Source organism: Aquarana catesbeiana, linkage group LG13 (genome assembly GCF_042186555.1).
Source record: "Aquarana catesbeiana isolate 2022-GZ linkage group LG13, ASM4218655v1, whole genome shotgun sequence".
Lineage (NCBI taxonomy): Eukaryota > Metazoa > Chordata > Amphibia > Anura > Ranidae > Aquarana > Aquarana catesbeiana.
The window spans coordinates 45,839,186-45,860,607 of record NC_133336.1 but is presented as its reverse complement, the minus strand read 5'-3'; the positions used below and the strand labels follow the sequence as shown (position 1 = coordinate 45,860,607).

At 43.3% G+C, this 21,422-nt stretch overlaps 1 protein-coding gene across 3 annotated transcripts in view; it reads right to left on the bottom strand.

The window, feature by feature from the left end:
* The window catches only part of ATL1 (atlastin GTPase 1), a 125,861-nt gene that overhangs the window by 80,867 nt on the left and 23,572 nt on the right, over positions 1-21,422 (bottom strand). For all 3 annotated transcript variants that reach the window (XM_073608625.1, XM_073608626.1, XM_073608627.1), the window contains exons 3-5: positions 20,287-20,421; positions 20,101-20,205; positions 9,573-9,623 (exon numbers count right to left, since the gene is read on the bottom strand). In XM_073608625.1, coding sequence (XP_073464726.1) covers positions 9,573-9,623; positions 20,101-20,205; positions 20,287-20,421 — 291 coding nt within the window. The remainder of the gene's footprint in view (positions 1-9,572; positions 9,624-20,100; positions 20,206-20,286; positions 20,422-21,422) is intronic.

Below are 21,422 nucleotides of genomic sequence, written 5' to 3'. Positions count from 1 at the left end.
TGGTATGGAGACGGGTGGGGGCCATCCTCCCCTCACTCAGCTCCATGCCAAGCAGGGGACTGGATTCGATCACCTCCGCCGCTGCCGGAGGGCACCGGAGAGAGTCAGGGGGGGCCCTCTCCTGCCACCGATGAAAGTGATCTCGCCGCAAATCCGCCACTGAGATCACTTTTACCTTAAAGCGGACCGCCCGCTGAAGTGGATACCGAGGTTATGACAGCTAGCTGCTGCTATAACAACGATATTCCACTTCAAAGAGCCAACGTATAACGATGGCGGGCGGTCCGTAAGTGGTTAAGGAAATCTCTTGGGGATCCCCAGGTTACCAGAACTAGTCCTCATTGGAAGATTTCCCCCTCTATTACTTTTCTTGGGTCAACCCAAAATTTGGAATTTTCTTTTACTTTCACTTTCAATGATAATGGTAAACAGGACAAATAGAGAGGGTGAATCTAACGGGGACACAGACAGCAATAAAAACTGACAGGTGTTCTAATCCCTCTCCACTCGATCAAAAACAAAACAAAAATTAAAATTGTTTTGCCTACTTTAAGGTCTGGTTCACACCTATGCATTTTTTAGCGCGTTTTCAGTTTTGCAGAAACACACTACAGTCCATTTAACATGGTTTCCTATGGATGTAGTTCACATCTGTGCATTTTATGGAAAGGGCCAGGGACTTTGTTCTGGTTTTTGGTTCCATAGACTTCAATGGATGAAAAGCATGTATTGAAAAATGCTTCTGCGGGGCAGGAGGCGGAGCCTAGCGGAGCAGACATGCATTATTAGAGCTCCACACCGCTGAGGAGAGAAGAGAAGGACAAAGCGGAGCCTGCAGGCTCAAAAGGTATCCATTTGAACCTTTTTGCCCCAGGGAACAAACTGTGAAAGTTTGGGCAGGAAATATGGTACTGGGAGGAAACCGTGGCAGAAATAAAAATCACCTCACAAAGAGCTCACAGGCACTCACTGCAGCTGAAGCAGCTCCAGTCACCTCACAAGATACAGCATCAGGGCGCTCTCACAGACAGAAAATGTCACAGCAAGACTCTCCATTTGAGTCAGATACAGAACAAATCCTCTCACAAACTTCTCCACAAGCCTCCTCAGTATCCCCAGTAATATTATTACAATTTGAAAAGATGCTTCATAAGGCTTTAAAACAAACCTCAGACCAAATAACAAAAAGCCTAACCAAAGAAATAAGAGAGCTGGGAAACCGCACCGCAGCCTTAGAAATAAAAATGGATGAAATTGAAATTACAACCCAAGAAAATATAACAGAATTGGAACAATTAAAAGAAGAGAATTTAATACTTCAAACTAAGCTCGAAGATTACGAAAATAGAGCCAGACGTTCAAACTTGCGCATAAGGGGAATACCTGAAACTGTGACAGACCTGCAATCTACTATTACTGCTCTATTACAAGAACTAAAGCCAGATATCCCTATTGAACGTTTAGAACTGGACAGAGTACACAGAGCCCTCACAGCCAAAAAGAAAGATGGACCCCCACGTGATATAATCACAAAATTTCATTATTACAGAACGAAAGAACAAATACTAATTGCTGCAAGAGAAAAAAAGGAACTTAATTTTCAAGGACACAATTATCAAATTTTTGCTGACCTATCCCAACTTACTATTACTAAAAGACGATCCATGAAACCCCAACTAATGGAACTGCAACGCCACAACATTATGTATCAATGGGGCTTCCCCTTTTCAGTCAGATTTAACTACCAAGGTACAATTTACAGAAGCAGATCAGCAGATGAACTACAACAAACCCTTTTAAAATTAAATCTGACAGAACCCACAAGCAGCAACACTCCCACACGCAGAAGCATGGCATCATCTTCACCTTCAGGCAGCACCCAGAAAATTTCAGAACAAAGTGGGAATCATCATTCTCACAAAAGAGGCCGTTATGTCACATCATCCATGGACCAAGAAGATTCAATGGACTGACATCCTAATTCCTGATATCTCTTCATTTATTATACTAAGAGATGGTTCTCTATAAAAAACCTATATTTATAACTGAATGTAACTGCATTCTGATAGTCACACACTGTGTGGGATCATGTTACATTCCAGTTATATTTCTTATTACTTCTGATTCATATAGCCTTAGAATATATAAGTGAAATAAGGAAATTCTTGTTCAGTTATATATTATCAGGTAATAACAATAGATTTATTACTTTTTAGGACAAATATGTTCAATAATCCAGAAGTAATGGAAGCTTTTTCTTTCTTTTCTTAGAACAAATATATTATTACCTAACTAGTTTCTAGAATTATGTTTTTGTTTATTCTAATCTGAAGCAATACAACCTCAATTTTATGAGTTAACATATCTAAACAGTTACATATGAATAAAATATGTAATTGTTTACTCTAAAAGGGTTAAAATCCCAAAATAATTCAAACTATCTTCATCAATACCAAAGTTATTAACAGTACCTTTTTAACTGAATTATTTAGCCTAGGGCAAGACTAACCATATACAACCACCCTGGAATAAATAATTTCAACAAAAATTATATTCTGCACTCCAATTAATGAAACATCATTTTGATGTCTTTTGACATAGCACTTCTCTCCTGTAAGCGGAAGATCCGTGTACCCCCATTAGCCCTCCTCATTCTCCCAACCATATTATGTGGGAGTGTGACGAAGGCACTTATTCCCCTGAGAGAGATATTTATTCTCTTTCACGGGTAAATTGTGATTACTTGCAAAAAATAATTTATACAATGTATCATCTAATCTCATATGTTTTTTGTTTACTCTTTACTCCAGAATTCACTGGTTTCTTTTCTATCTATTCATCTCTTCAGTCCACACAGGTTGATCTGCGCAGTCAGCTCTGCATAACAAAAAGTAAGTCAAAACTATTTGATCTATTGCCATGGCACCACTGAATATACTTTCCCTGAATGTTCAGGGAATAAATGTCCCTCAAAAAAGGACCAAAACCTTCCGTACTTTCCATAACAAGAAGGCTCACATAGTATGCCTCCAAGAAACACACTTCACCAAAGATTCTACTCCAAAATATATTTCTCCTTTTTATCAACAAATTTACAAGGCTTCTGCCTGTACCAAGCAAAGGGGAACTCTAATTGCATTTCACCGATCCACACCATTCACCTTATCATCAGAAATTAAAGACCCAGAAGGTAGATACCTGATACTCATGGGTTATATAATGGATACAGCAATCACGGTGATTTCCTACTACGCTCCTAACAAACAACCTACACCATTCCTCTCACATATATTACAAGTGATTAATACACACAAAATAGGAACAGTGATAATGTGTGGAGATTCGAACCAGGTCCTCCTCCCATTTCTAGATAAATCACCTTTTACACCATCCAAAATAACCTCTAGATTACCTTTTTCTCAACTTCTTTCCAAATACAATCTGGTAGATTCATGGAGAGAAAGTAACCCAATGAAAAAGAAATTCACTTATTTCTCGCACCCTCATCAAACCTTCACCAGAATAGATCATATTTTTCTAACAATAGGAATGATACCAGAAATTATTGCATCAGATATAATTCCGATTCCATGGTCTGACCATAATGCAGTATACACTACTATAGCCTCAGCCATACCAAAAGCGCATGACCCAACGTGGTACTTACCGGACATAATGCTCAAACACCCACTACATCAGATGGCCATTGAACAAGCTTTAAAGGAATACATATCAATTAATAATACAACAGACATCTCCCCAATAACACTGTGGGAAGCTCATAAGCCTGTCTTGCGTGGTACAATACAAAGACAAATGGCACTATTTAAACGGGAACGCAAAAATCTAGCAAAAAAACTAGAACTCAATTTTAATGCAGCCTACATATCATTTCAAGATAATCCATCTCAGAGTACAAAATCTCATCTGGAAAAATCTAGATTAGAATACGATCTATTTCTCACTGAGTCAGTTGATAAATCCCTCAAACGCTCCAAACACAATTTCTACATGAATACAAACAAACCAGGTACATATTTGGCTCGGGCATTAAATTCAACTAACAAATCTTTCAAACCAATACGTTTGAAATTATCAAAAAATGTTTACACTTGTAATCCAGTTAAAATAGTCCATAAATTTCACTCAAATCTCGCAACTTTATACAAGACAAACAATGAATTTAATCCTACAGAGGCTGAATCCTTCTTCTCAAAAATAACCTTACCTGAGTTATCTCAGAATCAAAAAAGCAGTTTGGATGAGCCTATAACTATAGATGAAGTTGCTAACGCCATAAAAGACCTAAAACTTAACAAAAGACCAGGCCCAGACGGCTACTCGGCTTTATACTATAAAACATTCTCAGAAATACTCTCTCCCATTCTCACTGAAACTTTTAACAAACTTCTAGATGGACATTCTTTTCGGCAAGAAACACTAATGGCAATTGTTTGTATGATCCCAAAACCCCTTTCTGATGATACTTCCTGTGTGAATTATCGGCCTATCTCTCTGTTAAACCTCGATATTAAATTATTAGCAAAAATAATAGCAAAACGCCTCAATAGCATTATAGGAAAATTAATACATAGAGATCAAGTAGGCTTCATGCCAAATAGACAGGCAGGCGATAATATACGCAGGGCAGTGTTATTGGCACATATTGCTAAAAAACGGAAAATCCCTTTATGTTTTCTATCTCTCGATATTAAGAGGGCATTTGACACAGTATCCTGGCAATATATGCAATATTCATTACAAAAATGGGGTTTTGGACCCCACTTTTTAACATGGATCAAAGCATTATATAATAAACCCAAAGCCTATATAAAATATGCTGGATACAAATCTGAAGCCTTTAATATCGAAAGAGGTACCCGACAGGGTTGCCCATTATCTCCCTTATTATTTGCCCTTATACTCGAACCCATGGCCCAATACATCAGAACAAACCAAACTATAACTGGCATTGAAGTAGGAGGTATTACACACAAATTATGTATATTTGCAGACGATATATTACTTTTCCTATCATCACCACAGGTCTCTGGTCCTAACTTAATACCAGCTCTTGATGGGTTTGCAGCCCTATCCGGCCTTATGATTAATCCTAAGAAATGCCTAGTGCTTAATATTTCACTCACAAACATGGAATTGATCCCGGCTAGGGCTGCACTCCCATTCACATGGGCAGAAAAATCAATCCCATATCTTGGAATTCATTTAACAGCATCTCATTCTGACTTATTCTCAACCAATTTTCCTCCTGTATTAAGACAGATCACAAATCTAATAAAACAATGGTCGCAACTTCCTTTATCCTGGATAGGGAAGATTAATGCAATCAAAATGACTATTCTACCCAAATTGCTTTATCTATTCAGAGTCCTCCCTATTCCAATTCCTTCCTATTTTTTGAGAATAGTACAAAAAAGAGCAACTTCGTTTATATGGGGCTCTTCTAAACCACGTATACCTATACACACACTACATCTTCCCAAAAATAAAGGAGGCCTGGGATACCCTAATTTTACTAACTACTACAGAGCAGCACATTTGGCCAGTCTGTCCAAATACCATGCAAAACAGGAAATCCCATTATGGGTATTTATAGAGGCTTCAGAAAATGACCCTCTATTAATATCAAATTTATTATGGCTTGATCCTAAAGACCGCTTTAAAATTCATAATCCCATAACTAAACACTTCTTATCTCTCTGGGATAAACTAAAAACCAAATATCAGTTACAATCTCCACACAATCCTCTCCTTTCTTTTATCAGAAATCCGGCCTTTTATCCGGCATGGATCTACCCAAATTCTTTTAAAGCTTGGACAACATCAGGCATTCAGACACTAAATGACTTCATAGCATCTAAATCATTCCTTTCATTCCCATCGCTTAGAGAAAAATATGATCTACCAAACTCTGAGATATTTAGATATCTCCAAATCAAAAATTTCTATACACCATTCCTAAAGGGGGATACACCATTATCCCAATTATCCATTTTTGAATCAATCTGTACAAAAGATCCATTTGCTAAAGGTACAATTTCATCACTTTATAATCAATTATATGGAGTAGCAAATCTTAATAGACCCTCTTACGTTCAGAGGTGGGAGGAGGACCTGGGACGAACTTTAGAAGACACGGACTGGTCTAACATATGGCTCACATCTAAGTCATCTTCACCCAACATCTTAGCACTGGAGACAAATTATAAAGTCCTAACTCGCTGGTACCTTGTACCCGCTAGAGTGGCAAAATATTCACCTAATACCTCAGCTCTTTGTTTTCGAGGATGCCCAGAAATAGGCACATATTTACACATATGGTGGACGTGCCCAGTAATCCAAACCTTCTGGAAGGAAGTCTTCGTGATTGCATCTAAAATATTTAAAAAAATAATACAACCAGATCCATATTTAACTTTACTTAATCTAAAACCGGAATGGTTAACACTCTCTCAATTCAAACTTATGATCCAACTAATAACGGCTGCAAAACAAACAGTGGCCAAGGCATGGAAATCTCCTACATTGGTACTAGCAGAATAAATTCACAGAATGAATAATACAATGTCCCATGCTAAGATGGTAGCCATCGATCAAAATCAAATTCCAAAATTTGAAAAACTTTGGCATCCTTGGATAAAACAACAGTTCCTGTCAAACTTCAATGACTCTGTCCTGTTGCCATGGTAACAGATTAAATGACTTACAGAGACACCCATTCTAAGGCTTCAAAGAGAACTAAAAAGAATAATAAACTGACGAGCGGGACAACCTTGTGGACCATACCTCTACCTTTCAACCCTTTTTCTTCTTTCTCTTTCCTTTTCTCCACCTTACGATTAAAGCTCATTATCAGAATTTATTTGACCTATATACACTCTACTTGTAAACAATATGTATAGTAGGTATAAATCATTTAAATACCTACAATAGTAACTAAGGAAATGATATATATCTTTAATTTAGGTTTACGTGAACCCAATGTTTAATATTTGAAATTTCATGATATTTACCTATATAAACCCTACTGTAAAACAATGAGCTTACTTTATAGATCCTTGTAAACTTACTTTATGTATCTTTATAACATTGTATACTCAATAAACTTCTTTTGACAAGGAAAAATGCTTCTGCAATATGCAAACTGCAACCTGTATAAGTGTGAATCAGGCCTAACTCACCTACAAGCAGGGTACATGCTATGCGACACCTGGAAGTATGGAATAGTACTGGCACCCAAAGCTCTTTAAAACAATTTTGAACACCCCCGTTGAAAAGGTAAGTATACCACTTCTTGTTTCACAGGCTAGCATTATCAATAGTGAAAATAGATTTTTAAAGCAAAACAACTAAATAAATAAAAGACACATCTGGGAGCTGTTTTACTTGCCACTAGGCTTGTAATTTTGTCCAGCCAGTCCTGAGTTTTATATATAGTTTTAGAAGACAGCAAAAAAGGCTTGATAAAGGGGATGGAGCCCTCGAAACATGTTGCCACCTATCTCCTGAGTCCTCTCATATATTTGGCTGAGTTTACCTGTGTTGGGCGTGCATCAAGAGTGACCGTAGACGCCGTTGACATATTATTTTGGCGGGTCCTGCACTCTGTCCCTGGGCTAGCTGATCTCATGGATCTCTAATGTTCCATCTATCCATGCTGACACGCTGCCTACCAGCATGGTAAACCCATCACAGCTTTCCTCCTTGTAAGTGATACATTGTTTACCAATAAACTTGTTACATGCTTTTAATCCATGCTCCTTGCTACTGTGTTTCTCTTGCATGTTATTGGCAAACAGCAAAGCCAGACTGATTTTTTTTCAGCAGCAATCCATACAGCTTGTTCAACAACTTTCTCCCAGTCTTTCATTGGATGGTTAAGGAGCAGGAGACTGATGGTCTCATCTCTCTATTCTCTCTACCTGTTAGCAGGTTCCTTGTCAGCACATGGGTGTGCACCTGGTAGGCTTGGAGTCAGTGGTGGCCTGTCCATACAGGCCGTCCCCCTAATCCATGCGTCCATCCTCTAATCTACATAAGGAGCGCCAGACGCATGGCTTCCAATGGGGGTTTTTGTATTTTTTTCGAAGCACGTGATTAGAGCTGGAGCTTCAAACAGAGCTTTAAAAAGAGCGGGCTTGGGGCGCAGTGAGCACCCACTTGTGTGACAATAGCGAATGAATATTTGCTATTGTCTTCCTGATTCTCCTCTTGGCCAATCAGGAAGCGAGGTCCTGAGACCCAATTGGCCGCGAGGAGAAGCGACCGCATTGGCCGCTGAGGAGGAAGCCAACTGAGGAGGAGGAGATGCAGGGGCAGCCACTGAGGAGGAGACTCAGGAAGGACCTGAAGCTGCCAAGGGACCTAGATGGGGTAAGTGTGGGGCTGGTGGGCAGACCAATGAGCGGTCTGCCCACCAGCCCCGCACTTACCCCATACAAAGACCCCCATTGGAAGCCATGCGTCTGGCGCTCCTACATAAGGAGTGCCAGACGCATGGCTTCCAATAGGGGTTTTTGTATTTTTTTCAAAGCATGTGATTAGAGCCGGAGCTTCAAAAAGAGCGGGCTTGGGGCGCAGTGAGCACCCACTTGTGTGACAACAGCAAATTAATATTTGCTATTGTCTTCCTGATTCTCCTCTTGGCCAATCAGGAAGCGGGGTCCTGAGACCCAATTGGCTGGGAGGAGAAGCGGCCGCATTGGCTGCTGAGAAGGAAACCAACCGAGGAGGAGACTCAGGAAGCTGCCGAGGAACCTAGATGGGGTAAGTGTGGGGCTGGTGGGCAGACCGATGAGCGAGCGAAGGGGTGGGGGGGGGCAACTGACCGACCGAGGGGTGGCGGGTGATTTGTTTTCCCCCTCCCTCCCAAAATGGAGCACCAGCCTTCACTGCTTGGAGCACTGGCCCTCCCTCTCCCATTCTGAGCTCATGAGGCTTTTATAAAGACAGATCCAGGTACTTATGCTAGCTACATTTAAAAATGCTTTTATTTTTCATTTTTTTCACAACTGCATTAAATAGTGTTTTCCTATATCCACCTGGAGTTCAATTTTAGGCACGTTCAGGGCTCTCTCACACTGGCGCTGAATTCTAAAGCAGTCTTAAAGTATGTTAACCTACCTATAGCATTACTGAGAATTTCGGATGTGAAATTTCTGTGATTTGTGTTTTTTTATTTTGTATAAGGCTACAATGGGAAATTATCACTTTTGATGCTTTGCAACCGCACCTTAAATGCACTGTAAATGCCATAGGAGCTTTACAGTGCGTTTATTGTGCGCTTAGAAGTAAATGGAGGCAGTTGCAAAGCGTCAGCGTTTGCCAAACTCTGCAGGCAACGTTATTTTTGCCTCATCGCAACGCAAGGCAACACTGCAGTGTGAATACCTCAATCTGCTCCCCATTTTCACAATTTTGAGTGGCATTAGGCGCTTGGGAAACGGTAAAAACGCGACCCAACTGTCTATTTTCAACTCTTGTGTGACAGAGCCCTTCCAATAAAATGTACAAGGTTTCAATGCCATCCTATATCGTTGTGTTATCTTTACCTGTAAATGCTGCAGATCGTCTTCCTGAACATTCTGTGACAAGTTGTAAACCTTGAAGGTAAAACATATAGAGAATTGAGTGTCCATTTTCATAGAATAGTGTAACAGATCAGGTTACATTCATTTATGTGTGTAAGAAGAAGACACAATTTTCAAAAACGACAATTTTCAGAGTTAGTGTCACTGCCCCGCCTCCTGCCTGCTCTTCCAACTACGAATGATCCCCATTGGTGACAACTTCCTTTTTACCTCTGTAAAGCTAACCATACATCTTGCAACTGGTCTGTACAATATTCTTTAGATCTGCCAACAACTATGCAAGTTGCAAGAGCCTCCAGCTGGTCATACACGTGGCAATTTGGTAGCATAAGCCACCAGTTTTCCCTGTACTGGCTTCCTCCGGCGCCAATATGATGGTGTATGCGTAGGTGTTCCGAGCCCAGCCTTCCGGTTCTGGCAGGGCCTTTTGGCTCAGCTATGCATGTGCAGGAGATTTACATGAGCAAAGACGGCAAAGGGATCTCCATAGTAGCCTGCATTTGTGCATGCCCAGGAAACACGCATGTGCGTATTAGGGGCCACAGGGGACCCAAAGCGCTAAGGGGGACAGGGGACATGAGTGTAATTTTCTCCTAGACTAGAAATGCTGACATGCTGCTATATATAATATACACTATATTACCAAAAGTATTGGGAAGCCTGCCTTTACACACATGAACTTTAAAGTGATTTTAAGGGTTCGTTTTTTTAAATTTTAAAATAACAATCATATCATACTTACCTCCACTGTGCAGCTCGTTTTGCACAGAGTGGCCCCGAACATCTTCTTCTGGGGTCCCCCGGCGGCTTTCGCTGCTCCTCCCAACATCTGATAACCCCCTCGGAGAAGCACTTCCTAGAGGGGGTTACCTTGCGGGCGCACTCCCGAGTCCAGCATTTGCGTCCATAGACACAGAATGCCGGACTCGGCCCCACCCCCCCGACACCCGCGTCATTGGATTTGATTGACAGCAGCGGGAGCCAATGGCTGCGCTGCTATCAATCTATCCAATCAAGAGCTGGGACCCTGTGGAGAGAGAAACAGCCCATCCCCGCCAAATAAATGAAGGGGTTCAGGTAAGTAAAATGGGGGGGGGGCTGGGGGGCCGGTGACCTTTACAACCCCTTTAATGGCATCCCAGTCTTAGTGCGTAGGGTTCAATATTGAGTTGACCCACCCTTTGCAGCTATAACCGCTTCAACTCTTCTGGGAAGGCTGTCCACAAGGTTTAGGAGTAGGGTTCAATATTGAGTTGGCCCACCCTTTGCAGCTGTTATAGCTGCAAAGGGTGGGCCAACTCAATATTGAACCCTACGGACCAAGACTGGGATGCCATTAAAGTTAATGTGTGTGTAAAAGCAGGCGTCACAATACTTTTGGTAATAAAGTGTATTTATATCCAATTGTGAGAGAGGGAGAGGGAGGGGGAGGGGGAGGAGGCAGGTCAAAATGACATGTACACTAGTGTGAAAGTCCATTTTAATTAGTATTTTAATGTTTGCTGTCAAATTTAAGAAACCCCCACTATATGTTTGTTGTGTGTTCCTATTCACACAACATACCTTAACATAAATTAAAAAAAAAAATTTTTTACTTTTCTAGTTGTTTTTTTGGAGCACATTCATACATACAGTATGAATCTATAGGCAGCTTCTATTGTTTAAAATAGCTTGAAATGTACAAATAGGGGACAGACCAAGGGACTGTTGCTTTTTTTTTTAAGTACAAACAATGTATTACCCAAGCCTTGCAATCCCTGCGGACTGCCCATCGCAATCCCATTATAAATCACTGATCACCGCCATTAGTAGTATAATTTTTTTTTTTTATTCCAGTATCTATACCATAGTTTATAGGCACTATAACTTTCACCGCAAAACAATCAACATACACTTATTGGGATTTTTTTTATCAAAGTTATGTAGCAGAATACATTGTGGACAAAATTTATGAATAAATTTGATTTTTTTTTTTTTTTATTGTATATGTATTATAGCAGAAAGTAGAAAATATTAGGGCTCTTTCAACATTTTAGTTTTTTTTCATTTATATTGCAAAAATGAAAACACCCAGTGGTGATCAAATACCACCAAAAAAAAGATTTATTTGTGTGAAAAAAAGTGTATGAATTTCTTTTGGGTACAATGTTGCATGACCACGCAATTACCAGTTAAAATAGTGCAGTGCTGAATAGCAAAAAATGGCATGGTCACGAAGGGGGTAAAACCTACTTTAGAACAAAGCCATTCAGTGGCACGCTGTCGCCGCTGAAGGCACTTCCATCTTCACCTGGTCTTCCTTCCGGGTTCGTGGACTCTGGCTGTGTGAGTGGCCGGAGCTGCACAGTACTCTGAAGGAATGGCCCGGGTGACATCACCGGCTGCATCTACAGTATATATCTCCTAAATTGTGCATGTTTAGGGGATATTTACAGTACTTTATATAGGCTCACCCATAGGTAAAAATCATGCATTGGAGCAGTGGAGGCCTTCCCATAGGGGGCGTAGGGACGCCCCCCAAAGCTACTCATCATAATAAAATAGTGCCTCTTTCAGTGTGTGCGGGATGCCGGACATACAGGTGTATGGGAAGCATGATGTGATGCAATCATTGAAAAAAAAAAAAGTCCATTTAAGTGTGTGATGGGCACCAGATACAGAGCTGATATGGGTAGCATGACGTGTTTCCAATCACGTGATTTCAAGCAAGAAGCTCTATTGGCTTCCTTTAGAAAGTCCTCGGAAGCAAAGGTCTGCACCCTGAACACTCCCTCTATAGCATTGTTCCCTGCTGTGGTGTGTGATTGATGGGTCCTGTGCCTTCACTTCCAGTTTATCTCACTCATCCTGGCAACTCCGAAGGTGGGTGGAAGGCGACTTGCTGTGAAAGCTCTGAGTACGGGTGGGGGGGGGGGCAGGACCGGGACAAGGGGTGGGCAGGAGGGGCGGCTGCCCTGGGCACTGTGGTTTTATGTGAGGTGGGGAGGGGCACTGCAAGGAGATTCGGGGGGAGAGGATTTGTGTTGTAAGGGGGAATTTGGGGGGCAGCAGGGGGTATAGGGCGGATTTGGAGGGGGGATATGTGTACTCGGAGGGGAAAATTTAGGGGTATAAGATTTGTCCTAGTAGGGGTGATTTTTGTTGGGGGGGATAGGGGAGCAAAGATTTGTACTGGGAGGAGGGGGAATTTATACCAAGGGAGTAAGTATGCAGATTAGTACTGTTTTTTTGGGGGGGATCTTTGCTGACACATAATACTCATATCTTGGGGGGGGGGGCGCAGTTTGGCATGTTCGCCCAGGTGGCTAGATGACCTTGTCTGGGCTCTGAAGGGGGGGGCATCTAATGCAAAGGGGGACTCTGATTGGGACACTTGATGTAAAGGGGGAGTCTGATTGGGACATCTGATGTAAAAGGGGCTCTGATGAGGACACCTTATGTTAAGTAGTTTTATTATCTTTTACTTGAAATGTGGATGTGATTGGCCTGTTGTGACGGGCACAGTGAGGCTGCATATGATGGGCACGGTGAGGCTGCATATGATGGGCACAGTGAGGCTGCATATGATGGGCACAGTGAGGCTGCATATGATCGGCACAGCGAGGCTGCATATGATGGGCACAGTTTTATCTCGCAGTAATGATACATAATCATCTGATAAATGGCTATTTCCTGACAGGCTCCATGGCAGCATACGTGTGGGTTGACCCCGCCTCCATAACTACCCAATAGGACCCCTCCCTATAAATTTCAGCTGTGGGCTCCCAGCCGTGTTCCTTTTTTGTCCTCCTCCGTAGGACCTTATGTTTGGTTCTCCTACCTGAAGACGATGTCCTGCGATCGTATCGGCCGACCGATGTGATGTCACATCCCTCCGATAAGCCTTGACTGTTAGCAGGGTATGGAGTGTATTGCAGAGTAAGCGCTGAAGAGCTGGAGTCATTTGGAATGAAAAGCGCGCACAGGCCTATTACCTAGCAGTATGCAGGTGGCCATTATTTGCCTAAAAGCCCGGTGTGTGTGTATGGTCGTTCCAGGCCGAGTCAATCGTAGGTGGTGGTGAGCATGTATCGCCTTCATGGCAGCAGTGTGTATATTTGTTGTTTGTTTTCTCTCTTATGTGCCCTTTTTTTCCTTTTATTAAATGCCTATGCAGCGGCTGGTTCCCTGTGCGTTCCAGCCGCCGCTCCCTCTACTTCCGGGTTCCGTCTGCGTTCTGCGCATGCGCAGTCCCAGAACGAAAGCGAGGCCTGGTTCGCGCATGCGCACGAGGACTGCGGGCCTGGCGCGGCAGTGACGTCACGCGGCGCCAATTTTAAAAGCCTGGGGAGGCTTGCAGAGCTCGGGAATGATCGTGGGCATAGCGGCGACTTCCCTGAGCACCTGCAGAGCCTACCCCAGGTAAGCGCAGTACAGATGGGTCTGTACTTTGCCGTTTTGCTTTCTGGTATATCTGATGTACTCTGTGTTCACCTGCAGTGATTCCCAGCATCAGCCATGGACTCTTCACTGCCTCCTGGTGGCCAGTCCTCTCGCAGCAGGTAGGATTTGAAAGTATTTTTCTTTACTTGCCTGCTGGGGAGAAGAGAGTGGAGTGTAGGGCATTATTCTGACTTTGTGCCTTTTTCTCTCTTTCTATTCCTGTCTTTCTTCTTTACTCAGCCCTTCTAGGTCTGACCAAAGACAGAATAGTTCCCGCAGAAGAAGCGGGTCGTCTAAATCACACCACCGGCATTCCTCCTCTGGCTCTAGACACCATGGTTCTTCCTCTAAGTCTAAAGACCACAGTAGAGGCTCTCCTCACCCCCCCTCATCTCATAGTAGGGGACCGGAGAAAATATGTTGGGGATGCAGGGCCCCAGTTCCTGCCAGCAAGTCTCTCTGTGACCACTGTTTCTCTAAAGCAGCTAATGAGAGGGAAGGTGCAGACCAACACCTGGAAACGCTAATCAAGCGAGTTGTGAAAGAATCGCTGCAGGAAAGAGACGCTGCAAAGCCTCGTGATTCTCCTCCAGGTCCTCTGATTCCCCTGTCAGGAGAGGGTCCAGTCCAGGAGACGTGGGAGTCTTCTCAACCTAGTCACCAGTCAGCTCCCCCTTCAGATAGTGGGTCAGAAGCAGATGATCCTGGGATGGGCTTTGAATATGCCCTGGTTCCTTCTCTGGTGAAAGCTGTTAAAGACGCTTTGAATTGGGAAGACCCAGTTATTTCTCCTGCTAAACAGAGAAAGTTTTTCAAACAACTCAGCAAGGAGCGTCATTATTTTCCTTTCCTCACGGAAGTAGGAGCTATAATATTTGAAGAATGGGGCTAATGGGTCTAAAGTCTCAAAACTATACCCTTTCAAGGAAGAAGAGGTTAAACACCTTGAGTCAGCTCCCTTGGTAGATGCTGCATTAATGAGGCTTGTGAGGTATGTGACTCTGCCTCTTGAAGATACAGTCTCATTTAAAGATCCGCTGGAGAGACAGATTGATGCCGACCTAAAAAGGATTTATCTGACAGCAGGCACAGTGTGCAAACCCGCTCTGGCCTTAGCAGCAGTCTCTAAAGCTTTAGAGGCATGGTCAGACAATGTGAATGATTCTCTTAGAGGTATCTCTGAAGAAGCGGCTAAGAGCTCCCCTATTCAGGAAATCAGGCTTGCCTCCGCCTTTCTGGGGGAGGTCTCTATTGACATAATTCGCCTAGTGGCTCGGGTGATGTTGTCATCGGTCACCGCCCGTCGGACCTTGTGGCTGCGACCCTGGTTGGCGGATCCAGCCTCTAAGCAGGCTTGGTGCCGTATTCCATTTGAGGGTTCATCTCTCTTCGGCAACAAGTTTGATAGCGCCATTACCCGGGCTACGGGTGGTAAATCAGGGTTCCTCCCTCAAGATAGGCGTTTACAGAACCAAAAACGCACCTTTTCAAGATCGCAGAACACCGACCGTGCAAGGGAAGCACGTAGTTATAGGCCTGGTCGGGAATTTTCTATATCCTGGAAATCCAGGCAGTCCTCTTTTAGAAAGCCCACAAAAGGGGCTTCTACTAGTAACCAGGACTCCACTAAGTCCTTTTGTAATTGGGCCCGCTCAAACATGTCAGGTGGGGGCTCGTCTGCTCCACTTCCGGCATGTTTGGGCGGCCTCAATTCGGGATTTCTGGACGGTCAAGACAGTGTCCTCAGGCCACACCTGGGTCTTCAACAGCACTCCCAGACTAAGATTCATACCAACAAATCTTCCAAGTTCAGGGGAGAAGAGACAAGTTCTTTTAGCTTACATAAGCTCTTTATTAGCTCAAAACACAGCCATTCCTGTTCCAGATGGCGAACGAGGAGAAGGCATGTATTCCCCTCTGTTTCTGGTACAGAAGAAGAACGGCACATGGAGGCCTGTTATAGACCTGACTCATCTCAACCGGTTTATCTGAAAGGAAAAATTCAAGATGGAGTCACTATTAACGATTCAACAATCGGTTCATCTAGGAGACTGGTTGGTGTCAATAGACTTGAAAGACGCCTACTTTCATGTCCCAGTGGCAGCAGACTTCCAAAAGTTCCTTCGCTTTGCTGTAGGCGATCAACACTTACAGTTTACCTGCCTTCCATTTGGTCTCATGACAGCACCTCGGGTGTTTTCCAAGGTTCTGTTGGCTGTTGTTGCTTTGCTCCGAGTCAAAGGAGTTCGTCTTCACCACTATCTAGATGACCTCCTCCTTCTAGCCCAGGACAGGGGTCAGCTTCTAGAGCACAGGAGTCTAGTAATTGCCACTCTCCAAGAGTTTGGGTGACTCCTGAATTTGGAGAAAAGTCACCTGATTCCATCTCAGTCTCTCATATTTCTAGGTGCCCATTTCAACACACTAGAAGGCACCATCTCGCTACCCGAGGAGAAGATTGTGGTGATCCAGGACAGGATCCGTTCAACACTCGCTTCATCTCACCTATCCGCTCTTCAATGTTTGAAGGTGATTGGCACAATGGCAGCCACCATTCCCATGGTGAAGTGGGCACAATGGCACTCGCCCATTCCAGAAAGGGTTTATCCAACAGTGGGATTCTCCCAGCAAGAGTCAGCGCATCCTCCTCACTCCATCCATGAGAAAGTCTCTCCTTTGGTGGCTCAAAGGGAAGAATCTCCGCAACTGCCATTCGATTCTCCCCATCACATGAGTCACAGTGACCTCAGATGCCAGCAATCAGGGCTGGGGTACTCATTGCCTGTCAGAAGTGGCTCATGGCAGATGGAACTCGCCATCTCGGAAGACTGTATCCAATATTCTGGAATTTCGAGCAGCCTTTCAGGCGCTCAGATCCTTCCACCATGTGATAGAAAACTCCTCAGTGATGCTCCGGTTGGACAATACAACCGCTGTGGCCTATATAAGGAAACAAGGTGGGATTTGCAGCTGGTCCCTCCTACGGGAGGTGGAGCCAATCATGAACTGGGCTCAGAAGAATCTGTCCAACATTTCGGCAGTCTACATTCCGGGGGTCCAGAATGTTTTCAAATGGACAACAACGAGTGGTCCCTGCACAAAGAGGTGTTCAAGTGGCTCCTGACACTGGGAGTGTCTCCAGAAGTGGATCTGTTTGCATCCCCATGCAATTACAAACTCACCAAGTATTACTCGAGGTTCCAGGATCCCCAAGCCTAGGGGATAGATGCCCTCACGGATCGGTGGAGGTTCAACAAGGCGTATGCCTTCCCTCCGGTACATGTGATACTCCAGTTTCTCCGCAGGCTCAGAACAGAGGAAGTGGGAGTCATAGCAGTAATACCGTTTTGGCCCAACAGGCCATGGTTTCCCCTCTTAACTCTCCTCAGTTATCGGGATTCAATCCCTCTGCCTCTCAGGGCGGATCTTCTGTCCCAAGGCTCTATCCTGCATCCATGCACTGCTCATCTACATCTCAGGGTTTGGTTTTTGAGAGGGGAAGGCTTGAAGCCTTAGGTTGTCCAGAAGAAGCCATCCCAACACTTCTGAATGCCAGACGGAAGAGCACTAATAGAGTTTATGAACGTATCTGGTCCAAGTTCACAGAGCACATGGCCTCTAGACCTAATCCTTGTGGTTCTCCATAAGTCCAGGATATCCTCAGCTTTCTGCAAACAGGGTTGGATTTGCCTCTAGCAGTAAGTTCCCTTCCTGTACAAATATCAGCCATCTCGGCGTTTACAGGAATTTCATGGGCTAACCACGCCCTGGTTTGCCAATTCTTCAAGGGTGCTATCAGGCTAAGACCTCAAAGAAAACCGAGATTCCTTAAATGGGATCTTCCCCTTGTTCTAGATTTTCTTTCCACGCTTGGAACAGATCCTGAAAATCCTCTATCAGTTAAAGACCTCACACTCAAGACCGTCTTCCTGGTGGCAGTAACTTCAGCCAAAAGAGTGTCTGAAATCAGGAACTTAGGTTCCAAAGAGCCTTTCCTGACCTTTTTTCCAGATAGAGCAGTATTAATTCCCATGTTGGGCTCAAACCCTAAAGTGACATCTATTTTTCACGAAAATCAGGAAATTGTGTTGCCTACCTTTAGCACAACAGAAGGTCAAGATGTCCATCCCCTTGATGTGGGACATACTTTGAGTCAATACTTGGAAGCTACGGAATCGTTTAGACAGACAGACTTTCTTTTCATTCTTCTAAGGGGAAAAAATAGAGGAGAACGGGCCTCAATCAGATCCATCTCTGCTTGGATAGTACAGACCATTCAAAGGGCTTATAAAGCGAAGGGCTTGGCTCCTCCAAAGGCAGTGATTGCACACTCAACTCTGAGTATTTCAACCTCATGGGCGGCTTCTCTTCATGTCGCACCCGAAGTTATATGTAGAGCGGCTTCTTGGTCATCTATCAATTCGTTTGTTTCCCACTATTGTGTTGAACCAGCCGCTTTGTCATCCATTAATTTTGGTTTGAAAGTGCTGTCAGTGTTAAATAAATTTATTTTCTTGCTCAGCATTGTGCCCACCCGGGTGTGTTTGGCGAGTTATTTCCCACACGTATGCTGCCATGGAGCCGGTCAGGAAAACGGAAAATTTATATCAAATACTTACCGTAATTTTCCTTTCCTGATAGGCTCCATGGCAGCTGGAGTCCCTTCCAATGCTTGGAGTAGGCTAGTTACGAAACACGGCTGGGAGCCCACAGCTGAAATTTATAGGGAGGGGTCCTATTGGGTAGTTATGGAGGCGGGGTCAACCCACACGTATGCTGCCATGGAGCCTATCAGGAAAGGAAAATTACGGTAAGTATTTGATAAAAATTTTCCGTTTTACAGTCCTGCATTACTAACAGTTTAATTTTTCAGTTTGTTTTCTCACCCCCCCAAAAAAAATTTGAGCACCAGCCACTACTGCATGGGAATTTACCCCCACTTTTAACCTTTGTAAGGACAAATAATGAGATATGCCAGTACAGTTCTATGATAAACATATCTCCCCAATCGCCTCTTTAAAGCAGTACAGAACTTCCCCTGTCCCCACCCAATGTTTTTTTTTTTTTTTATACCTGTAGTGCTTTATAATTTTTTGTTTGGGTTACATAGTGGTTTCCATGCTGCCATCTTACTCCACCAGCACGATGACGTGCTGGGCCTGCTCCTAGACACTGTGTGTGCCTGGTCCTGCAGCCCTCTGGTAGATGTAATATGCGTATCCAAGGAGGCTGCAGGACCAGGGATGCATCACTCTGGCTTAGGCCAGAATGATGGCGAAGAGTGGGTCAAAGAAAAACATTTTTAAATATAGATAACCACAAAAAAAAAAAATGTGCTTGCAATGGGAGTAGGTGTTTTAATGGAGCTAAGATATAAAAAAAACAAAAAAACAATTGAGCTAAGTTCTGCTTTAGGATTAAGTAGAAAGCAAAAGCTAGGTAGGATTTCTAAGCAAGTAAAAACGTAAACAGCAGTTTTTTTTTTGTTTTTTTTTAAGTTATACTGTTTGAATGGAAGCATAGCATAGAGATACTTTATATTGGATAACATCAATCTGTGGCTGCATGTCAAAATTTGACATATGGGTAGGAGTGGGTGCACGGATCCGAACGCACACTGCATTTGGATCCACGCACCAGTTTCTTCCCGCATGTTTTAAAATGTTTTTGCAGCTGCTGCGTCTGCATCCACCTCCGTAGGCTGCCCATATGCAGCCTGGGGCAGATACAGCTGCGATATCAAAGGGAGCCTACAAACAGGATGGGAGTCAGCGCCCATCAGAAGGAAGCCTAATAATACATAGTTACTCCATTTATTCTACTTACTTTACCAACTACAATGGTCACCACCAGGACAAATTATGCCAATGATTCCCTACAGTGTTTAACACTACAAAGTTTTAAAAACATTTATCTAGATATACATTTTACATTGTAAAAAAGGCTGCTAACAGTTATGAGATCACTGAGAAACGTGGTCTACTGTACGTCATCCTTGTTTTAACTGACATAATACGGTAGGAATGACCATTGAATGACGTTCTCTTGGAGTATAAAAATGTCACACCTGAATGGAGCTGATCATGGTGCTGAGGGCAAACACGGTGGCTGAGTCCCTTAGGGTTGACTGGCTGTCAAATGTTCCCTGTGTGTCCATCAGTAACACGGCCACCTGAAACATTGACATTATTAGTTAGCATCTCTCTGAATACTTCCCCCAAAGTCAACAACATCTGTGACACCCATCCATTACCGTTTTCCCATCCGGCTTTTCCACCAAGAAGACTTCGCTCCATATCTGGATTCCGGTGGTCTCCCGCTCAGAACCACCCCTCCAGGAGAAACCAGATAGCGGTTCATTATAATCACCAAGCCAGTCGACAGGTTCCTGCAAATAGATAAATATACACGTTGTATGTTTTTAGGATCTATAGATCAATCCATATGAACCTGTGAGACACAATAGGAAACTAAGGTAAAGTCAGACTGGATTTTGAGGACAGCACACTGGCTAGGTGGTTAGCACTTCTGCCTAGCAGCACTATGGTTGTCGGTTCAAATCCCAACCATGGTACTTGAGTTTCCTCCCACAACCAAAAACGTAAATTATTGGGATTTTATGTCATAGACCAACACAAAGTGGCACATAAATGTGAAGTGGAAGGAAAATGATAAATGGTTTTCAAATAATTTTTTTTACAAATAAATATGTGAAAAGTGTGGGGTACATTTGTATTCAGCCCCCCTGAGTCAATACTTTGTAGAACCGCCTTTCACTGCAATTACAGCTGCAAGTCTTTTTGGGGATGTCTCTATCAGCTTTGCACATCTAGAGAGTGATATTTTTGCCCATTCTTCTTTGCAAAATAGCTCAAGCTCTTTCAGATTGAATGGAGAGCGTCTGTGAACAGCAATTTTCAAATCTTGCCACAGATTCTCAATTGGATTTAGGTCTGGACTTTGACTGGGCAATTCTAACACATGAATATTCTTTGATCTTATCCATTCCATTGTATCTCTGGCTGTATGTTTAGGATCGTTGTCCTGCTGGAAGGTGAACCTCCGCCCCAGTCTCAAGTCTTTTGCAGACTCTAACAGGTTTTCTTCTAAGATTGCCCTGTATTTGGCTCCATCCATCTTCCCATCAACTCTGACCAGCTTCCCTGTCCCTGCTGAAGAAAAGTATCCCCACAACATGATGCTGCCACCACCATGTTTCAGAACAGTGGGAATGGAATGTTCCGGTTGATGTGCAGCGTTAATTTTTCACCACACGTAGCGTTTTGCTTTTAGGCAAAAAAGTTCAATTTTGGTCTCATCTGATCAGCGCATCTTCTTCCACATGTTTGCTGTGTCCCCCACATGGCTTCTCGCAAACTGCAAACAGGA